General features: G+C 38.0%; 3 protein-coding genes across 7 annotated transcripts in view; 2 read left to right on the forward strand and 1 right to left on the reverse strand.

Annotated features, from left to right (window-relative positions):
• Positions 1-21,981, forward strand: part of LOC101739626 (dnaJ homolog subfamily C member 13) — a 468,160-nt gene that overhangs the window by 182,091 nt on the left and 264,088 nt on the right. The gene's annotated exons all lie outside the window — the stretch shown is intronic.
• Positions 1-21,981, reverse strand: part of LOC101744686 (hillarin) — a 73,054-nt gene that overhangs the window by 2,459 nt on the left and 48,614 nt on the right. For all 4 annotated transcript variants that reach the window (XM_004922413.4, XM_012694428.4, XM_021351079.3 and 1 more), the window contains 10 exons: positions 10,813-10,929; positions 9,996-10,195; positions 9,372-9,594; positions 8,907-9,133; positions 8,190-8,408; positions 5,531-5,739; positions 4,411-4,541; positions 3,379-3,522; positions 1,731-1,844; positions 669-846 (listed from right to left, as the gene is read on the reverse strand). In XM_004922413.4, coding sequence (XP_004922470.2) covers positions 669-846; positions 1,731-1,844; positions 3,379-3,522; positions 4,411-4,541; positions 5,531-5,739; positions 8,190-8,408; positions 8,907-9,133; positions 9,372-9,594; positions 9,996-10,195; positions 10,813-10,929 — 1,762 coding nt within the window. The remainder of the gene's footprint in view (positions 1-668; positions 847-1,730; positions 1,845-3,378; positions 3,523-4,410; positions 4,542-5,530; positions 5,740-8,189; positions 8,409-8,906; positions 9,134-9,371; positions 9,595-9,995; positions 10,196-10,812; positions 10,930-21,981) is intronic.
• Positions 14,335-18,359, forward strand: LOC101744540 (probable methylcrotonoyl-CoA carboxylase beta chain, mitochondrial). The gene has a single exon (XM_004922412.5). The coding sequence runs from the start codon at positions 14,512-14,514 to the stop codon at positions 16,183-16,185; it is 1,674 nt and encodes a 557-aa protein (XP_004922469.1). The 5' UTR covers positions 14,335-14,511; the 3' UTR covers positions 16,186-18,359.

Consider the following 21,981-nt stretch of genomic DNA (forward strand, 5'->3'; position numbering starts at 1 on the left):
TCTTTAGATCAATCTCCCCTTGCGGGTCTGTTAGATGTAATTTCATATTGAAATAAACACAGGCTTTTCTATAACCTTAATTTTTAAATTAAATGAGGCAGCGTAAAAGTGGCCTAACACACAATTCATATTCGTGCTTATGTATTGCAATTTATTTAAAACATAATAAATTTTGATGGAAAATCGGTCTATCCCTAGTTTCATCCGTAGATAACAGATGACTTTGTAATCATCATTTTAGTGCGTATTTTTTGCCTACGAAGTATTGTAACGGTAAATTCGAACCTCATTATCTCCAATAGTCAGGCTATGGTAAGCTTAGGCCACTTTTGCGCTGACGGCCTCAAATGGTCTTCGTTAAATGTGTTGATAAATATAATAATAATAGTTTTATAACGTTAAACTTAAATAGTGGGTTGCTAAGGTTTCTAGCTAACTTTGTTTTAAATGTGAAATCTTTTAAGGGTATGGTTCGATTAATGTCTTCTGCTTTATATAAATTAATATAATAATATTGACACTGCAATAGAAGGTTTGATAATAACTTTTTAAGTTTACATTTAATAAAAGCTTTAAGTGATTAGCTCTTCGAGTAGTTTTTTTATTACTTTCTATTATAAATAGTTAAAGAAAGAAAATTATTTAAGGCAGATTTTCGAAGTGCTTACCCTCCTCCGGAAAAGTTATATAAAACGATACGATGTCATCAGAAACGTTTTGTTGCACGTATTTCGACAAACGTTTTTCGTCGACGCCATTTTTGTGCAGTGTTGCCATGAAGTCCGCCAGTGGGCGCGACATTCGGAATTGAATTTCTAGTTCCCGACCCGCGAACACTAATGCTTCCTGTAATAATATTAAATGTTTCAATTAAGTTATGATATAATATCGAATAGCATGATATGATATGGGCAGACGATCTCGCGGCTCCTCTGATGTAAATCTATTGTCTGAGTCCAGAGATATTACGAAGTAAATGCCCCGTTTTGAGACATAAAATCGGAGTATTGATTAGTTTTTTTGGCTTTTGGGTCCTCCAAACTGTAAAGCATGATTCTTAAGCGACAGGAATGCGCAGGATGGTCTTACACATCAGCGCTTTTAAGATGCCAAATTATTTAGATAATTATAGAGTACGTTGTCAATAAATTAGTCGAGCAATGTGCTCCTACGGATGCAGTAGCTCAAATGAGAGTCTAAGTCAGTTCGGCATTCTTGTTCTTCAATTAATGGACAATAATTGGGGCACAAAAATATTTGAGTGAGACATCGTTCTGGATGTCGTAATGGGCAGACAACCACTGAGGTGGACCGATGACCTAGTCAAACTATATCGTAAGGATGCGACAGACAAGAGACCGAAATGAATGGAGTGCATATGAAAATACCTACATTCCGCACTGGGTGGACATAGCAGGTTGAAGTAGAGAGAGTGTTCTTAAATGTAATAACACCAGGTGGGCTGTGGGCTCGTCCACCCGTCTAAGCAATAAAAAAAAAATCCTCATTTTGATTTCTGCGGTAAAGTTATCGTGCGTTCTAGATGCGGCAAGCTTTATAAAATACAACTTAGTCTGATATCAGGTCTCAAGTTGTTGGGAGGCCTTTACTTATTGATGTCTATGGGTTAACACAGCCAAACACGGGAAAGAAGCTAAGGACTCTCAAACCTCGGTTGAAAACCACCTGTGACAAGTGGGCCTTCATCTATTCGCATAAACAAAGCTGACCTGGTGAGTTATAGGTACGAGTCCAAAGAGCCTTGTGGCTTTAGTCGGACCCCACTCTCCACTCGCGCAGTCCGGCAGCGGTACCATCACAGTCTGTAGTTCCGCACAACAAATCTGAAAAAAAGAAGAAAAGGATAATATTAATGATTCATTGAATACCTCGTCGCGACCGTATTACTGGTGGTAGGACCTCTTGTGAGTCCGCGCGGGTAGGTACCACCGCCCCGCCTATTTCTGCCGTGAAGCAGTAATGCGTTTCGGTCTGAAGGGTAGGGTAGCCGTTGTAACTGTACTGAGATCTTAGAACTTATATTTCAAGGTGGGTACGTTGTAGATATCTAAGGCTCCAGTAACCACATAACACCAGGTGGGCTGTGAGCGGGTACACCCATCAAAGCAAAAAAAAAAGATATTAAAAAATATCTGGTGTCAAATAGTCCCCACAACCCATGGAGATCGCAAAATTAATGCCTGCACTCACGTTGAGACATGAGGTCTAAGCGTCAATTGTAAGACATTTAACAGCTGTCTTCCCTTTTAAACAGTGTTGGGTGCTTCGCAATAAATATATCCGTGCGGGCCCACAAGAGGCCCTACCACCAGCAATTACGGAAATTATGATTTTTGCGGTTTTTATTTTTATTACACGACGGTATTCGGTCATGGTGGAGGTCATTCGCCAGCAGCGGCATAATCACGTCGCTCGATACGAGTGCATTGGATTTTTTCTGCTTAGGCTACGAAAATAAATAATGTAATATAGTTTAAAAACTAAGAAAAAAAGACACTCTTGAACAGCAAAACGAACAAACAATAATTAATTTAATTTTTCGTTTTTTATTCTGTTGTTGTCAGATAAAAGTCAGAAAATTATTCTATTTTCATCGGCGTTGATGTGTATGCAAATTTTCAAGACTATGATACGACTTGAAGTCGATCAAAATGACCTCCAAAGATTCCGTTATACACAACCAAACAGACCAACCAACATGCCTTTTCCCATCGAAGCTTTTTTTTTATTGCCCTTGAAAGCAGACGAGCACTCGGCCCACCTGATGGTGAGTGGTTACCATCGACCATGGACTTCAGTAATGCCAGGGGCAGAGCCAAGCCGCTGCCTACCGCTTAATACTCTCCACAAGCTAATCTATGTTTTCTTTAGGATGGCGAGGTTAGAAAGGAAATAAATAAATTAATCAGTTATATAAGTGTTGCTTCATTAAATGGATTTAATTACGGTTGCATAGTTTTTTTTTTATTATTGCTTAGATGGGTGGCCGATCTCACAGCCCACCTGGTGTAAAGTGGTTACTGGAGCCCATGGACATCTACAACGTAAATGCGCCACCCACCTTGAGATATAAGTTCTAAGATCTCAGTAGGTATAGTTACAACGGCAGCCCCAACCTTCAAACCGAAACGCATTACTGCTTCACGGCAGAAATAAGCAGTGCGGTGGTACCCATCCGCGCGGACTCACAAGAGGTTGTACCACCAGTAAGTACTATTTCATCAATACTGGCGATTTTTTTTGGGCAATAAGTTTTGAAAATCGGGTGACTTGTTTCGATCATTAACCCCCCATAATTTTGCCCACGGGTACAAATAGGACCGTAGTAGGGGCGGTGGCGACCACCGGGATAATTACCTTAAATTTGCAGACACTCTTGAACTTCATTGGTTCGCCGGTGAGGTATTCCCTTGGAGTGACAGCGTTCGCGAAGATGTCGAGCAGGAAGGCACCGCTGCACGGAGCGTGCACTCGGAATGACACCACATTGCCCACAACTGACTGAAATTTATAATATTTCGATTACCAATAACTGCTATTGTCCAACTTGGGCGTGTGTATTTTGTTTTACTTATCGTAACTTAAATGCGTGTCTCAGAATCGCGTTAATGGCCGGGCGGAACTCGATTTATAAGGGAAAAGATTAATGACCAATTTAACACTAAAAGTCCGACTGGAGGGGCTTTTGTGAGTTTTTGTGAGTTCGGTGTTCCGTGCTGTTTGCGAAGAAGATATGGAAATTATGTTTACACTGATTTGTATTAGGTTTTAATATAAAAGCGACACAATAACTAAAATAAAATACAAAATGAGTTGAGAACCATACAGATAAACTAAGACACAATATTTTGCCGGTCGTCGTCGCGGGCGCCGAGAGCGCGTGTTTTCTTCTGGCTCAGAGAGCTCGGACTCAGCGGGGGGTAAGGCGGCGGCGGGGGCGGTATCGCACGTTCGGATATTTGGTTCCGTTATACCAAACAAATTACTTTATTTGCGCAATCGAAAGGGTAAATAGAACGGAGAAATGTATACAAGAGAAAAAATAATGGGTTGCGTTAATTTGTGGGTTCTAAGATGAGCTCTACCAAGTACGGTCTGTTCAATAATAATTTCATTCGGTAAAACATTTTCAGTTCTTGGTCTTTAACTGACATTTTTAGTGACTTAAAACCAGATAGTTAATCTAAAATACCAAACTGACCTCTGTGATATTGTCAAAAGTGCCTGATCGGACGAGTAATTTTTGGTCACTTGAGAAATACCTACGTCATAGGTGTAGAGTATACCTCTAACTAGAGTTGTATGAGTTGATGATGATGACAGGATAGACAAGTAATACAATAGTCAGAGTTATCATCACATGTAAATCAAAATTGTTTTTTAACGAACCTGCATAACAAATCTCTTGAGGCTGACTCCATCAAAACCATCTCCCTCCGTATCATAGAACTTGAGGTTGTAGTGGAAGATCAGCGAGCTCTGCATGTGTGCAGGCATGGCTATGCGCATAGTCGCCGCACCTACGTATATGGAAATTTAAATTTGTATATATATATTTTTTATTGCTTTGATGGGTGGACGTGCTCATAGCCCACCTGGTGTTAAGTGGTTACTCGAGCCCATTGACATATACAACGTAAATGCGTCACCCACCTTGAGATATAAGTTTTAAGGCTCAAGTATAGTTACAACAGCTGCCCCACCCTTCAAACCGAAACGCATTACTGCTTCACGGCAGAAATAGGCAGGGTGGTGGTACCTACCCGTGCGGACTCAAAACAGGGCCTACCACCAGTAATTACGCAAATAGGCCATGACGACGACGAATATAAATTATATATAAATTGAAGTCACTTTTAATCTAAAGGTTTTTTTAGCAAAGTAATTATTCCTCTGCGGCCTAGTTATGATATAACTATTTCATACGAGTCTACATTCCGTTTGTTTTGGCGCAGTATCGTCACTTATGCAAGCAGTACCTGAGCGAAATTAAAAGATTTAGGACACAACTGGAGTTCAACGAATAACAATGATCTACAGATTTACCGCTGATTTTAACCTCGTTTCTCATGGGCAGTGGCCATATTTCTCCTGATGTCTACGGGTTTCACCAGTTAGCCTCTCGTCTGAATGTGTAAAGCCACGAAAACGCGGGGTTAACGGTCCCGCGTGACGCGCGGGAATTAATCAAAATACGTTGACGGTTGACGAAGTATGGAACTTTAAAAAACGATTAATTAGTCTTATTAACGTTTCTACCGCACTAAGTCGTCAGTCCTCCAACCAGGTGGACTGACGACTTAGTGCGCACGGCGGGAAGTCGTTGGATACGAAAGGCGGAGGATCGCATTATGTGGAAGGCATTGGGGAAGTCCTATGTCCAGCAGTGGGCAGATAAATGCTGATGATGATGATGGTTACCGTTTCAACTCCGAGAATGATTTTTTAAAAGTTTTGCACCCTATTTGTACAAAAACCGGTCATAAGTGAACATTTCTACAATTCTCACCAGTCGAGTCAGTGTACATGACCGCCTTGGTGTTAGGATCGCTGAAGTATAGTCCGTATCTGAAGAAGAGGGATCGCACGAACGGCAACTCCTCGAAGTCGTGTAGAGTGATGGGCGTCTTCAGCAACTGCCAGTCCGGCTGAAGAGGGAAAAACTCGTAGATGAACTCCCTAGGGTCCGTCAGGAAGTAATGGTCGTCATATTCGTATCTGTAATCGTGACGAGCTTGAGATGAAAATTTAAGTACACGTGACAAAGTATGTAAGAGTAAGAATGAGAATGGGAAAAAAATACTGAAAGATTCGCGTTTTTGTAGGCATTTTTTAGGTCAGAACGGCTTTAATAAAAAATGGTGGTAGGACGTCTTCTGAGTCCGCACGGGTAGGTACCACCGCCCTGCCTATTTCAGCCGGTGGGGCAGCCGTTGTAACTGTACTGAGACCTTAGAACTTATAATTTAAGGTGGGCAAGGGCGGATCCAGCTTTGGTGCCAGGAGGGGGTCACATAGTCATGGTCAAGTCAAGAACTTATAATTTAATTTTGATAACAATAGATACAAGTAAAAAGTAGGTATTTTATTATAAGCACATTAAAGGTATAAAGAAATTTTAGTTTTTTAACTTAGAACTATGTTATGATATGTTGAAGTTTAGTCGTTCCGATTCCGATTGAGGTTAGGATTCAATTTGAGGCTAGGCCTAGCTAGACGTTACGTAGTCGACAAGCGCGCGCGAGTGTGGCGCGGTAAAATTCAAATTTTTGATGCGTTCGTTCCCAAACATTTGCCATCATACAAAGTTATTATATTATATTAAATTAATTAAGGAGCAACAATATACCTAGTCTTGCCATAAATACTGAAACAAAGGAAAAAAAAATTCTATTGCAAATAACATTTATTACTTTTACAGTGTGTTAGTTTAATACATAAATATAAAACAATTTAAAGTATAAAAAGCTTATTCGAAGTGGTCTCCATTGGCTGCAATACAGTCCTTTAAACGTTGAGGCCAGTTATCAATAGAAGCACGCACTCTTTCCATGGGAAAAATTTTCACTGCTAATCGTGCGGATTGTTTTAGGGACTCCAAATTATCATGGCGTTTAGAGCAAGCCGTACTCTCTAAAACTGACCATAAATCATAATCCAGCGGATTAAGATCGGGACTAGACGACAGTCAGTCTTCAGCTCTGATGTAGTCCGAAACGTTCGTTTCCAACCAAGCTGCGTAAACCGAGCTTTATGACCTGGCGCCGAGTCTTGCTGGAAGGACCATTCTTGATTATTGAACATGGTGTTGTTAAGGGGCTTCACTACCTTCTCAAGAATCGTATCTTGATACACTTGTGCCGATGTTTTGATACCTTTTTCACAAAAGTATGGCTCAGTCACTCCTTCATGGCTAATACCCCACCAAACCATCACTGAAGTCGGATAGTGCCCACGTTGCACTCTGTCGACTAATTGGGAAGCTTCCTTAGAGCTTTGAGCATAAATACGGTCATTTTGTTTGTTAAAATGTTGCTCAATCGTAAAAAAAATCTCATCCGTAAATAACATTTTTCTGTGACCTCCCTTTGCTAGTTGTTTCGATTTTACCCCCCATTCTCTTTTAAATTATCAGTTAAGAAATGACCACTAGGTCTCTTATAGGCTGCAAGTCTTAAGTCATCTTTTAAAATACGCGACATGGTTCTCGGTGCTATCTTCATCTCCCGAGATAAAATCTTTTGCTTTCGGACAGGATTTCTTCGAATTCTTTCCCTTACTGCTTTGACCACCTTTTTCGTACGAACACTACGTGGACGGTTAGATATTTTTCGGTCACAAACAGAGGAGGTCTCATTGCACCTATTAATAGCCCGGTACACAAACATTTTACTAATACCAAGCGTATGGAGAGTTTTAAAAATTGCATTTGGCTCCATACCTACTTTGCGTAATGCAATCACAGCGATTCGGTTTTCTTTATCACCCCACTCCATTTTAATATCTCAAAATATTGTACAATGTATTGGCGCCAAAATGAGAAAACTCAATGAGCAATCATATAAAAATGACAGATTCCAAATTCAAATGTAATATTTTGTTTATTTTTAATTGTAACAGTATTTATGGCCAGACTAAGTATTGTGTCCTTAAATCATTATGTTCAATATGTGGTCCACCTAGGTCCTGGGACCAGCTCAGGGGGGGGGTCATGACCCCCATGACCCCCCCCCTGGATCCGCCCTTGAAGGTGGGTAGCGTATTTGCGTTGTGGATGTCTATGGGCTCCAGTAACCACTTAGCACCAGGTGGGCTGTGAGCTCGTCCACCCCTCTAAGAAATAAAATAAAAAAAAGTACACGTGACAAAGTATGTAAGAGTAAGAATGGTAATGGGACAAAAGATACTGAAAGATTCGCGTTTTTGTTGGCATTTTTTTTAGGTCAGACCGGCTTTAATAAATACAAAAAATTATGCGAATGATCTCGAAATCGTATGTAGACAGTAGATGTACACATGATACAGCTTAAAAAAACATATAAATTGAAAATTTTTGTTTTCTATCACGATTTTTTGGGGATAGGCGTGTTACGAATCATCATTAAATTCACAAATATCTTTTTTTAAAGGTATGTGAAGAGAGTGAATTCACCGTCTGGCGTTCTAACCTCAAACTATCACTTTTCCCTCTGTTCCCGGGCTTAGGAGCGTCCTTTGCGTTGACCAAATGTCTGGCGCCCCAGTTACACTGCACGAAGCGCCACGCTCCCGCCACGTACACGGCGTTCCAAGAGTTACGGAATCTGTTGTCTTCGAAGCGCACTCCTGGTTGGTAGCCGGCCGACTTGCTGTACCCCTTTATGACCACGCAATGAAGACCTGCGTAGCTGTTGAAGATCGACAAGTATTATTATTGGTTGAGGAAGGTGATCAGCACGAGGTATTCGTTTAGATTTGACATATTCACTTTGATTTATTGAATAGTTTGATAATATCGGTCATAAATTAGAACTTTTTGAAGTAAATCTCTGCGTCACAGTTGAGGGACTCAATACGACCTTCCACCGTCATAATCAGACCGGTTTTAGGGTACACACAGAGGACGATGAAATTCAGTTCTTCTTACGGGTCAGTTACGGGTGGTTCTTATAAAATTTTGCCTATTTAAGGTTAGTATTGCTTTGAGGCAGATATTAGGAGGGAGTCACCAAAGGCTCGCATTTTACCCCAACTTCTTCTTGCCCTTATCCCCCATTGGTCGGCACAGCATGTCCCCTAATATCATGCTGCTCATATCTGGTATCAGTTTTATGGCCTGCCATCTATCTGCATGACATCAATCCACCTCGGGACTTTCCTTTGCTTCAATTTCCCCTAACACTTACCTGCACAATCTCTTGAATAAGACGTGGTAACTCTCTGTGCCATGTTTGATTCCCCTCAGCAACCCTAATGGAGAATCCCCTCGAAGGTTGTCGTCAAATTGAATATTGTTCAGATTCTTCACAGTAATCCACCGGAAGATAGTCCTCGCCTTCTCTACGTCACTTGCACATCTGCCGACGAGTTGCCGAACTAAATCCGTGAAGGTTTTTTGGTCTTCTTGTGCTACCTAGGGGGGTTAATTAAGAATAGGTTATAAACACAGATTTATTGAAAAAAGTTTGCACCTCACGATCTATTCAGTATTATGTAATTCTTAAAGGCCCGGAAACTTAATACCAGGTTGACCATGAGTCTATTCAGCTATCTACGCATAAGAAAACGTACCTGCGAATTGTACAGCAGGAGTATAATTGAGGCCACAGACATATCCAAATCTATTTTTATGAACTATGGACAAAACTTACCGAAATAGCAATTTTATCGACTTCGGAGAACTCCGCCGGGTCGGTGTAGATGTGGAACTTCGATACTAGCGGTGGTTGGGGAGGCGGGGCTCGGGCTGGGTACGGAGGAGCTTCCTCCCCATCCACGTACAGTGAAGATGCCGCCATGTACTCCGAACGACGTTCCTGGATCAGCTCCATCATTTCGTGACTTTGCTTCTCGACTAGAGCTGCTGTTGCCGCCCTGGATTCGATTACGTAACTTTACAGTTTTCGTGGTCAACACAGACGAGATCAGTGAAGAAGAAGCAATTCAAAAAGAATACTTTAAACCTGAACTTATAATGAGAAAGTTAAGATGGTGACGTACTTGCGAATACCCTACATTTCTTTAGTTCCTGTTCGTAAGATGTCATCGATTTTGGCGAAAATCGATTTTAAGCATAATAATGAACTTTTATCTTCTGTTTTAGTTAGTGCTATGATTGTCTTTCGAGAAATGAGGTTCTAGCAGAGTTTTCCTCCTAAGGAGGTAGCTGGGCCATGCCGGCAACCGCTCACTACCCAGTATCTTGATCTATCATCTAAGGCTATAAAAAATCGACCCTTTGACCATTGGTATATGACATATTTATCTAAATTTACCTTTCGTGCTCCAACATTTTCCTGGTTAAACTTTCTTTCTTCTTATCCCTACGAAGTGTCATGTTCTTCTCCAGGTCTGCCCGTTCCTGCTGATGCCGTAGGGTTAGAGCACCGATCTCGGCGTCTGGTCTTCTCTTTTTCACCTGCATTTCTTGTTGGAACCGGCTGGTCAGCCTTTCTAATTCGCGCTCCCATTCGTCCTGAAAGATGCCATCGATACGTTAGGGAAAGGCCAGAGGCTTTACATGATATGACTCTAGATTGTTCTGTTGAACATTTATTTATACTGCCGACTTAGATATTTGTATACTGCTGTATTTTTGTAGCGGATTCTTTTAGCGACTCCGTATAATACTCGTATGTATTTACGTTGAGCCGCACATATTTAGTCACTATTTGGGTACTATTTGGTCTATTTTTTTCGCAATTCAAATGCGCATTCAGGTCTGTGTGCCTAGAAAGTCGTTATTCTCATATTAAGATTATGCTCTAGTGCCTTAAGGTGGCGGCATCCACCTAGCAATGTGTCCCATACACATTTGGAAACCGCGTAATAAATATTACGTAATTATCAAATCCTTCAACTATTGTATATTAGAAAAGCCTAACACCGAAAACTTAAGAAACTTCTCCTTGAGAAGAGTCTCAATGAAATCCACTGTATACTAATATATTTATATTCGATGAAAGGCGGATCATCATTGTGCTTCAAATGACGTGGCATCAATGAATGTGAGGGAATAGAGGAAAATACTCCCATCCTTCATATAAGAATCATAGATCTCACGGTCGTAAAATACAACAAACTGGTATTCACCTGTATTTCTTCACGTATTCTTCTATTTTCTTCTTCTCTATGTTTCGAGAATTTCCTGTACAAATCGTCTTCTTCTTGCCGGTGTTTCATTTCAAGTTTGGTTTGCTCATCTCGATCCTGTGAAAGAACGTAAGGAATTAGATGAAGTTCTCCTTAAAATCGCAGTTTGCATAGGCAAAAACCGTCTGCTATTTATTTACTTATTGTTTTTGATAAGGCTTTATGAATTCAAAGTGGTTTTAAACATCAGTATTTTAGTATTTTCATCGGTTTTCGCGCAGTTTTAGGGTTTCACGCAGTTTTTTAAAACCACTTTTACGGTTTAATCTCGCGAGTTTTATTGTTATTTTAATATACCTATTATTTCCAAAGTTTCGAATACTTTTCAGTTTTCGTGGCCTCGATGATAGTCGTCCGGATAGTAGAAAACGTAAGATTAAACTATAAAAGTGGTTTTCAATATTCAGTATTTTAATTATGAAATGTAATCATATCGCTTATTTTGAACACAGTGAAAAACATGGTGATGGTATAATAAATATAATATTTAAATCAACTGCTTGGCTGTAATATGGTTGTTTTTTAATTATAAATAATAATTATTATTACTATATAATAATTACGCTAGACTTCCTAAAGCTTAATTTTTACGTACCATTAACAAATAAATACTGGCTACTTAAATCTGGCTACTACATTTTTAAATCTGGCTTCTAACCGGTAGTATGCATTTTCGAACCCTAGCCCTCTTAAGCTCCTAATTATCTATAGTAGATAGATAGATTTTCCTAGCCCACTGAGTTTCTCGCCGGATCTTCTCAATGGGTCGCGTTTCCGATCCGATGGTAGATTCTGCGAAGCACTGCTCTTGCTAGGGCCAGTGTTAGCAACACTCCCGGTTTGAGCCCCGTGAGCTCACCTACACGTCAAGGAGAAGCTGAAATAGGCTCTCCAGGCTATCAGCAAAGGTAGAAAAAGAAATCTTGTTTAACTCCCTAATTTTAGTGAGGCCAGCAGTTGCGTCTATTTTGCGGTCCGTATGAACTATTACAAGCCTTTCACCTAAGATTGACCGTGGAGTTGACTATGCAACTTAAATAAAAAAAGGATGCTGTAAACTTTGAGAATTGGTGAACAAATTACGTTATGTAGTTGTGAGATTAAAAACACAGTTGTATTTGTTTATTTTCTGATTGATAGGCGTGTTTACTGTTGGACACAGAACATGCTAACAAAATCTATTTGCATGGTTTATGATATAGCATATGGAAACCATAAAACCGATGGTTGACATTCATTTGTTTTCATTTGTCTTCTATCGTATTATCTTCGATGGTGGAGTAGTATACTGTTTTGAAGGTGAGTGGTTATTGTAGTTTATGGATTTTAACAACGAAAGAAATATAGGCAAGCCAATGACTAGTCAACCACAGAAGGTGAATGAAAAGAGCTCTCTTCAGTAGGTATTGTTTCGAGTTAGATTTGTCGTAGCGTTATGGTAACGCCTTGAAGAACAGAGTTCATTAATATCAGTAATATTACACCAACATTGGTTTAATTGTAATTTTTGAAAGTTCAAAAATATCATTTACAGAAAATTACATTACATTCAAATTATAATTAAGTCAACAGCAATTAATTTTATGGAGAGCAAATTATCTGTTTCGAATTTATCACTTCGGTTGTAACCAAAATATTTTATATCATTTGGCGAAAAAAAAAGTGTCGCCACCTGTCGAACGCAGACTATCAGAAGAAAGTGAAAAGCACAATTGTGTCTTACAGCTAGCTGCCTTCAACCGGTCGTAGTAATGCCGATTATGATTAAATTGCGTGCGCTTAGTTATCTATATATTAATACGTGAAGGAAAAACTTTGTATCCCTTTTTACGAAAACTTTCGCGGACGGAGGAGTATCAAATTTCCCATACTTACCTATAGAGAATATAGAGAAGAAGTGCAGAATGTTAATATATTTTTAAATTATGTCTAAAAAATACATTAAATCAATAAAAAACACCACTACACACACTACCATGTATTTGACGCACACACGCATGCATGCTATTTATTTATTGTCAAACTTTTGTTCTTGACGTCTGTGGTCAAATTGAGAATAGAGTAAAATTAAATATTGTTTGTCTTTATTAATATTTTTCTATAGTGTAGTCTTGGCGAAATCTGTGATTATAGAAGTATAGAAGTCTTTAACAATAGAATCATAATGGTGTACAAACTTATATTTCAATGAATTATATTATATTCGAATTTCGATCACCAGGGCATCACTAGTTTTATGAAATTGTTCAACTTATTTATTGTCATCGAAATTTTTAATACTTGCAACCGTAGACGTAATGCAAATTGTTATATTCATCGGAATGCCGACGAATTGATTTGACACTAGTATTGTGTAAGAATCAAATTAAAACATACACATTTTGTTTTCAATTATTTAATCTTAAATATAGAGTTTTTTGTGACGTTCAATGATTTTGGGGTCATGCCCCACGACGATTTTCGAAGGCCTTAGGATGTGAATGATACCAGTCTTGAGACATGAGGTCGAACTTTCGCTTGTACTCCAACATCGATTATTTGCCGATTATAATGAGACAGTAATTTATGATATTCATTTTATACAAGATACTGTAAGTTTCAAATTCACAAGCTAGGTCTTACTGCTGATCCAGTCTGCAGGTATTGTGAGGAGGTGGAAGGAATCCTTAAGCACATGTTTGTGACTACTGAGCTTTAGGTAGTAAAATATGTTAAGTTCTCGGAGAGTATATTATTTACCTTAAGACGGAGAAGGAAAATTGTTCAAGAAAAATAGTTCAATTATTTATTTAATTAATTATTTATTTATTAGGCCCGGACAAAGATATCTAACACTTTGGTTTGGGGAAACATCAATGATCTTCCACTTAAGGTTTTTGCCAGATTTCTTTTACTCTATAATAGTTATCATAATACTGGGCATCTAAACCATGATAGAACCATAGTTGAAATGCTAATAATTAATAAAAAAAAACGTCTATATTACGTCCTATCTTAGTATACGATATTAATGTCGCTGTGTTCTGCAATACAATATAAGGTATATCTTTTACATATTTGCCAACAACTAAATAAAAGTAAGCGTCCATAAAAGATTGGCATAACGATAAAATACGAATATCCAATCGTATTCGATGAAGGGTAATGTCTATTTTGAAATTCAACTTGAAAATAAAATCAGTCTTGGTCTACAAGTAGATTCGTCGTAACAAGTGACCGTTTATTGTTCAAGGTCCGTGTGTATTTCACACCACGCTGCACGTGAACTCGACTCAAAAGTGGGTCACGTCATCATGATCGAATATCTGTTCAAAAACTAACATAAAATTTCGCTTCACGAATTTAAGGATCATTTATTTAAGCGCGTTATGCAAAAGGCGAACGCGCCAGAATGAATGGAAACGCGTCGGCGCTGGGCTTTGTAAATATTACGTAAAACTACGCTGTCTTAATATACAGTCAGAACGCATACATATGTAATAATGTAAGTTATTATCGGAGCGGGGGGCGGTCGTCAAGGAATTTGTTTTTGTACGATTAAAATGTGTTGATAACGTTAACAGCGGCTTTGTTGCCAGTAGCGCGTCAGAGGCCCGACGACCGGTCGTGTTTTTATTCTCAATTTAATTATACATTAAAATGTTTAAACTCGTCAGAAGCATACGCCGACTGAGCGCACAATGCCGGCACCACAGCCACGCGACCGTCATCGGTACTGAGCCGAACCGAAGTGATCCTTACTTTCAAGAGAATAAGGCGAAAATGGATGAACTGATCGACGAGCTTCAACAGAAAACCGGTGACGCTATCAGAGGTGGGCCAGAGGACGCAGTAAAGAGGCACACGGCGAGAGGAAAATTGCTTGTCAAAGACAGGATTAACCGGTTAGTGGACGAGGGCTCCGATGTATTGGAATTGAGCGCGCTCGCCGCCGCCGACATGTACAAGGGCCAGGTTCCGAGCGCCGGTATCGTCACCGCTATCGGCAAAGTTCACGGTCGCGATTGCATGATCGTCGCTAATGATGCAACCGTTAAAGGGGGAACTTATTTTCCGATTACCGTGAAGAAGCACTTACGCGCCCAGTCGATCGCACAGGAATGTCGGCTTCCGTGCATTTATCTTGTTGATTCTGGTGGAGCCCATCTCCCTGATCAGGCTGATGTGTTTCCGGACCGCGAACACTTCGGAAGAATATTTTACAATCAAGCTAATATGTCAGCTGAGGGTATACCGCAGATATCTGTTGTCATGGGATCGTGCACTGCGGGAGGAGCGTACATCCCTAGTATGTCAGACGAGAGTATTATAATAAAAAATCAAGGAACCATTTTCTTGGCCGGCCCTCCATTAGTCAAAGCCGCTACTGGTGAATCAGTTTCTGCTGAAGATTTAGGTGGAGCTGACCTACATTGCCGGCAATCAGGAGTAACGGATCATTATGCTCTAGATGATGAGCATGCTTTACATTTAGCTAGGAATGTCGTGGCCAACCTCAATTGGAACAATGACCAAAGAGCTAGAGTTTATTCCTCGAAAATTGAGGAGCCTGTTCATGACATTCAGGATTTACACGGAATAGTAGGTGCTAATATTCAGAGACCTTTCGACATTAGAGAGGTTATATCCCGGATAGTTGACGGAAGTAGATTTCATGAATTCAAGCAACTTTATGGGGACACTTTAGTCTGCGGCTTCGCCACATTGTATGGACACCCAGTAGGTGTAATCGGGAACAACGGCGTTCTTATGTCCGAATCAGCTTTGAAGGGATCCCATTTCATTCAGCTGTGCGCTGCTAGGAAGATTCCTTTAGTGTTCCTGCAAAACATTACAGGTTTTATGGTAGGAAAAGACGCTGAAGCTGGCGGTATTGCTAAAAATGGAGCTAAAATGGTAACTGCGGTCAGTTGTTTCAAAGGACCGAAAATAACTGTGATTGTTGGGGGAAGTTTCGGTGCTGGGAACTATGGAATGTGTGGGCGAGCGTATTCGCCGAGTTTTCTTTTCATGTGGCCCAACGCAAGAATATCCGTGATGGGGGGACCACAAGCTGCAACAGTTCTCTCCTTGGTCGCCAAAGAAAAGGCTCAGCGTGAAGGGAAACCGTGGACTGATGAAGATGAAAAGAAAGTCAGGGGTCCATTAGAAGCGCAATTTGAGAAAGAGGGTCTTCCTTACTACAGTACAGCAAGGCTGTGGGATGATGGCATTGTAGCTCCGAAAGATACGAGAAAAATTATAGGCCTAAGTTTATCGGCAGCTCTTAACGCACCGTTTAGAGAAAGCAAATTCGGCATCTTTAGAATGTGAGTGAAATTTGAACAAAGTGAAACTTTACAAGACTGTTTTGTTTAATGTACTTAGTAAGACTTTATTTTCTTCTCTAGATATATTTTAAAATTGTAATAAATCGCTTTTGGTGATTTCGTACAGTGATTTTTACCATATATCTTATCTTTGTTAGCAAGTGAACTTGTCACGTTCTTTTATCTAATTAAAATGAGCAATCATTAACTACAGATTATGACATGGTCGATAAGATTTATTTTGGTTGTGACACGCCTCTTTAGATAATTGTTGCTGTATCATATAGTGAGAAAATTAATGTTTCTAGTACATCCTCGGTTGGTTTAGTTTTAGAGAAAACAATGCAACGGTCTGGGCTTGGATTTGACCAGTCTTCTTCAGTCCCTGCCTCCGTAGGGAAGTAATTTCTAGTTAAGTACTTTCAAAATCTCGTTGGAATAAATAAGCGACACAGAAAGCAAAGGTGCTCGTTTTTAGACATATGCGTTGTTGAATTCAGTTGAGAATAGTCCTTAAAATTTGGCGAACGGATGCCTGATTTTTAAAAACAAAGTAATTGTAGTTTTGGTCGAAGTAAAGAGTAAAAACTAAATAAAAACAATTGTATTACCTACCTTATACATTAACTACATTTGAAAAGTCATTTTGAAATAAAAAGAACAATGGCTATATGAAATGTATTCAATTACTATGCAAATCATTAAAAATGGTGTTACAAAGTTTAGGTTTAACTAAAGGATTTGTGCCACTTAATTTTAACGGTTTGTTTTTAGTGGTAATAAATACAAGGTCGAAATGTCAAAAGAGGACCGATATATGAAGTTTTTTCTATTTCACTCAATTAAAAATTAGCCTTAAAAATACTGTATTCAGGTTTCATGTGAGGTTAATATGTAGATAGTATAAGTAAGATAATTAAAGAAAGTGACTGCCATTAGCGAAATGTCCGTAAATAGGACCGTGCTCTCAAGAGTGCATTGACTTGTGTCTATTTGTATAGGTCAGTAATTTCAAAATCCAAAATAGTTCAGAGATTTGGAAAGCTCCAAGGACAAGCTGATAGATAGCGAAACTTTCGCTGCTTTCGTCTGTCGCAAAGACAAATTTGTTGTATCAAACAAACATATCACGTAGGCGCCAACCAACCAGCCATTATTTAACAATTACTTAAATGTGTAAAAACTTAAGTAAATTTTAGAAACGTATTTAAGATACATCGTCTTCTCGCATTAAAACTGTATAAACTCAAAACTTACTAATTTTACAGGAGAGTGTTTTAAAGATTTAATATGTAATATTTTTAATATTAATGATATTTGCAACATTTATTTTTTATTCTTTACATTATCTGTCTTTTAAAAGTAAGATAAAATTATGTATTAATTTTGTTAATAGTAGTCAAAATATACGTAAAAAAAAAACTAAAACTAAACTACGCTCTTTTGACAGTATATATGAGAAAAATACTGGTGATAGATACCAAACGATTCCGCATATTAACTCAATTTCGAATATATTAGGAAATTGTACGCTTTTAATGCGAAAAGGCGACATGTAAAATTTATTCATATTATTATTTCTGTCACGATCATATTCCGTGGCGAGTGACATGATAATAAACATAAAGACAACTGGACATATTAAAACAACGCGCCGTGAACGTTCCATTTCACGCTTTCGGACTGCAACGGTCGCATGCGTGTGCGTTTTTTCACGATGGAATTCTTTATAAGAAAATCCACTAGCCGCTTTGTCTATTAACAGAGTTAATTGCCGATATACATAGCCGGTGTACCGGTGGCCTGGTTAATGGAAATCGTTTTGCTGGCTATCGAAGAAATATAGGCGTAAGATAGGCTCTCTGGTTTATTTTTTTGGTGTGCTGAAAATTGTATTTTCAAGTAATTAAAAAAAAAACACTTTGGTTTCTAACAATTTAAAATGGTTTTGAGGTTGGATGTTTGATGATGTCTAGTAATTTAATTTGAAGAGAAGGTGTGACGCTCTAAGAAAATTCGATTAAAACTGCTAATTACTTTTTGTTAAATTGTGTGCCTCAATAATTTCAGTTAGTAATATGGTTTCTAAATGTTTAGTTCTGTCAATATTAAATTACTTTAACATAAAGGAAGTTATGTTAATCATACATTTAATAGCAAATAAAATGAATGCATTTATTTTCTCATTGTTTCATTGATATTTATTCGACGGTACAATTGCGACAATTGTATCTTTAGATTGCTGATTGTTAGTTATTGTTGTAGAAAATTAGTTATGTAGGTGTACCAGAGGTCGTCTCAATTACGAGCTGTTAGCAGCAGAATGTTTCATTTTTTAATTAGCGTTCTACATTGTGTATTTCTTGTTTGTTTATATGATTAGTCTGGCATGAGCCTTAAATAAAAGAAATTTATTGAAGCATTAGGTATATGATCTTAAAATTGTTTACACAGCATTTCATTTTGACAAAAATACGCAGGACATGTCGTTTTTGGAGTTCGTACAATAAAAAGGTAAAACAACTCAAAAATGTGCTTTTATTGTTTGTTTTAATCTTTAGGTAATGTAAATATAAAATATAATTTTTTAGTTGGCTTATTGCGAATGAAAAACTAAACCACTACATGCACCTTTCTTTTATTTAGATAATGTACAACTCACACTATTACTCATATTGAATTACAACACTTTCTACGGTAAAGGTATTTATTGCCCTGTGCGACCATGTGGCCGGTCGATCTGTTGCGTTCTATTACACAATCATTCGCCAATCACTCGCGTTCTTAATTAACAACTTTCTATCGTCGAGTCAATGAACGAGGCTGTACGATGGCGGCAGCTTTGGATTGCGGTTGAAAAAAGTTTTGATGGATCTGTAATTGGCGCGCTAATTTGTTTTTTTTTTCGTTGTACATTCGCATTTCGCTATTTGTATTACTGAAGAAAGAGTGAGACAGGTATAAATGAGAATTGGCGGGAAAATTTATATTTCGTATTAGATTTATAAATATTTTCTAATTTGTATTAAATTTCATTAACAAAATTAAAATTGTATTTTTGTACGACTATTATCGATATCTTTCTATGATTACGATTATAAAAAAACCTAAATTTTAATACGACCACGACTAACAGTCTTTTTAGTCAGTGTCGTTTTCTGTTTTACACGCACGAGTAAGGCGACCCATACTGATGTTTTAGTCCACACCGAAATTACCAAATAAGGCGTGATCACGTCATCACCTTCTTCCACGAACTTTGGAACGTGGATTTAGTGATACAACGAAAACTTAAACATCAGTTATTTCCCGTTACTTTATCCAAAATGAATATAGCAATCGTTCACAATTGGATTTTTTTATGATCCACTGAAAAACCATACTTGTTGTACGAATTATTTCTCCATTCCATTACAAATTGGTAGATTGATAATTTTAGGCAGTTTTATGTTTGGCTCTGCCCCTGTCATTGTTGACGTCCATGGGCGACGGTAGCCACTCACGATCAGGCCGTATGCTCGTCTGCCTATAAGGGTAATAAAATATTTCAATAGCCAAAGCTATGTACATTAATACGGATTTGCTGAGTGCACATACCATTTAGTTTGCAATCCAGATTATATCTAGGTACTACTTGTACGATTTAGCTAACATGTACTGTAACAATTGTAATCTGTTTTGTGCATAAATAAATAAATAAATCTTATTAGTCGGTATGTAAGATACACATGTCACCTGATATTCGTAACCTTTCTACCGTATACATGATCTACCTCAGCCTTTCCCAAAGTGGGCGCTGCAGTCCTAAAGGGGGGGCTGTAAGAGACCCAGAAAAAAAAAGGGGGCGTTGTGTAGAGGCTTGCGAGGTGTTTTGTAGTTTCATTTAGGAGGACCCTTAGACACCGACTGAGCTCTCGCTATAAGTGGTTTTAAGTAGGCGAAAAAATGGAGACGCTAAAAATAATTTATTCTCAAAGTGGACAGTAGACAAAATAAGTTTGGGAGCCCCTGATCTACCTGATTGTCATTCCGGTCAATCGAACTAGAATTTAAATAAAAGGAATCGATAAATTCAATTGTTTTGTTATGATAAATCATGAACGGAATATGGCCGCTAAATATTATTTTTAAATTAACATTGTACATTGTCTTACAATTCATAGATTAGTCACGCTTAAGAGTTTGATTCCATTTGAGTTTTTACTGTGTAATGGGAGCTCATTCAGGAAATCAATATTTTTACGGTAATTTCTAGTTGGACCAATTGAATTATTTTTTAAATACGTCATTAAGAAGTGTATTTAAAACGTCATCATTAAGTATTATAATTATTTTTATATAATCCATTTATATTCTCACAGTCAATACTCACCGCAGTATAGAAAAAAGCAGTCTTCTTAATAAGATGGTTGACTTCAAAATAAATAATGTAACAGGTTTCATTGAGTTTTGTTATTTTCGGGTAATTAAAATTTAATTAATGTACCTATTATTTAAAATTTAGCAATATTACCGTATAGCCAATGTTGAGTACCAACAATTTCGACCTCATGCCTGCATGTGCCTATCAAAGCTTAAAAGAATACAATTTTTTTTGTAAACGGAACTGATCCATCATGGAGTCACGAACAACGGTGGACATGCCTCGGTAACGCTTCCATTGCTATTAGCATACACAGTCGTTGGCCGCACGATGCAAATTATACATTAGTCTTTTATAACTGTTTCACTAATTTTCCTGATAAGATCGTAAACGAACTGATATGAGCGTTTGTATTCTTTGTATTCTCTGAGCCCTTTTGAATGTTGCTTTCACTGAAGAATTGAGAGGATGAAATGCAGACGCTGTATTAACATCACATATAATGATGAAAACAACAAAGATTTTTTTATAGCACGTATGAAATTTGTGTGAATTCTTGTTGTAAAAGAAATTATTTGGACAAGAGAGAGTCTAGTAAGTATGAAAAAGAACAACTTTTCAATGTTTAACGGTAGCTAACATATTAAAAACCTTGAAACCAATAACGCGACATCAACAGAATGTATATTTTTCTAATCCTCTCGTGACATAAGCTCTTAGAAATGGCGCTCGTAAAATCTAAATTAACGAATAGATTAGACAGAGGGTTGCCACATCCTGTTTGATTATTATTAGATTAATGGTCATTTGACTGATACTTTGAATATTAAGTTTATTTTAATGATGGTTATGTTAAATTATGTAAGCTCAAACGATAAACATCGATAATATTATTCTGGTTTATATGTAGTTCATTTTTCAATATATATGTTAAAACGACGTAGAGATGTCTGTATTATGATTGTTTAAATGTAAATATATGACGCGGGATGTGACATTTATAATTCCAATCTCTATGTAATATAAAACGCAGTATTTTAACTTTCTTATTTGAGTTTTTATTGCCAAGAAGAGATCAGATGTAGTAATGTTGTAATGTTGTCATATGGCTTAAGTTAAGTAGCTACCGGACCCTATGCTTTGAAAATTCAAGGCCTCCACCACTCCCCTGGAGAAATGAAGTTAAAGTTTTCATTTTATTAAAACTACGTTCGCTCTTCAAATTTACGCTCTTCAAACGGGTAAAAATGATACTGTAGCAAAAAATATAAGATTACAATATGTAAGTCATTCACTGGTCGCAGAGCGTATTGTAAGCCCGCACGGGTAGGTTCCACCATTTTACATGCTTCTAGAGCAGAGCAGTCATACGTTTTGGTTTGGAATGTAGGACATACGATTGGGCCTCATCACCGTTTATCGTTCTCGTCGGACCCG

The sequence above is a fragment of the Bombyx mori genome, chromosome 19 (assembly GCF_030269925.1).
Source record: "Bombyx mori chromosome 19, ASM3026992v2".
Taxonomy (NCBI): Eukaryota; Metazoa; Arthropoda; class Insecta; order Lepidoptera; family Bombycidae; genus Bombyx; species Bombyx mori.

What these genes read in the sequence shown, in the direction of transcription:
- LOC101744540 (XM_004922412.5), top strand. Translation starts at nt 14,512, where the DNA reads ATGTTTAAACTCGTCAGAAGCATACGCCGACTGAGCGCACAATGCCGG.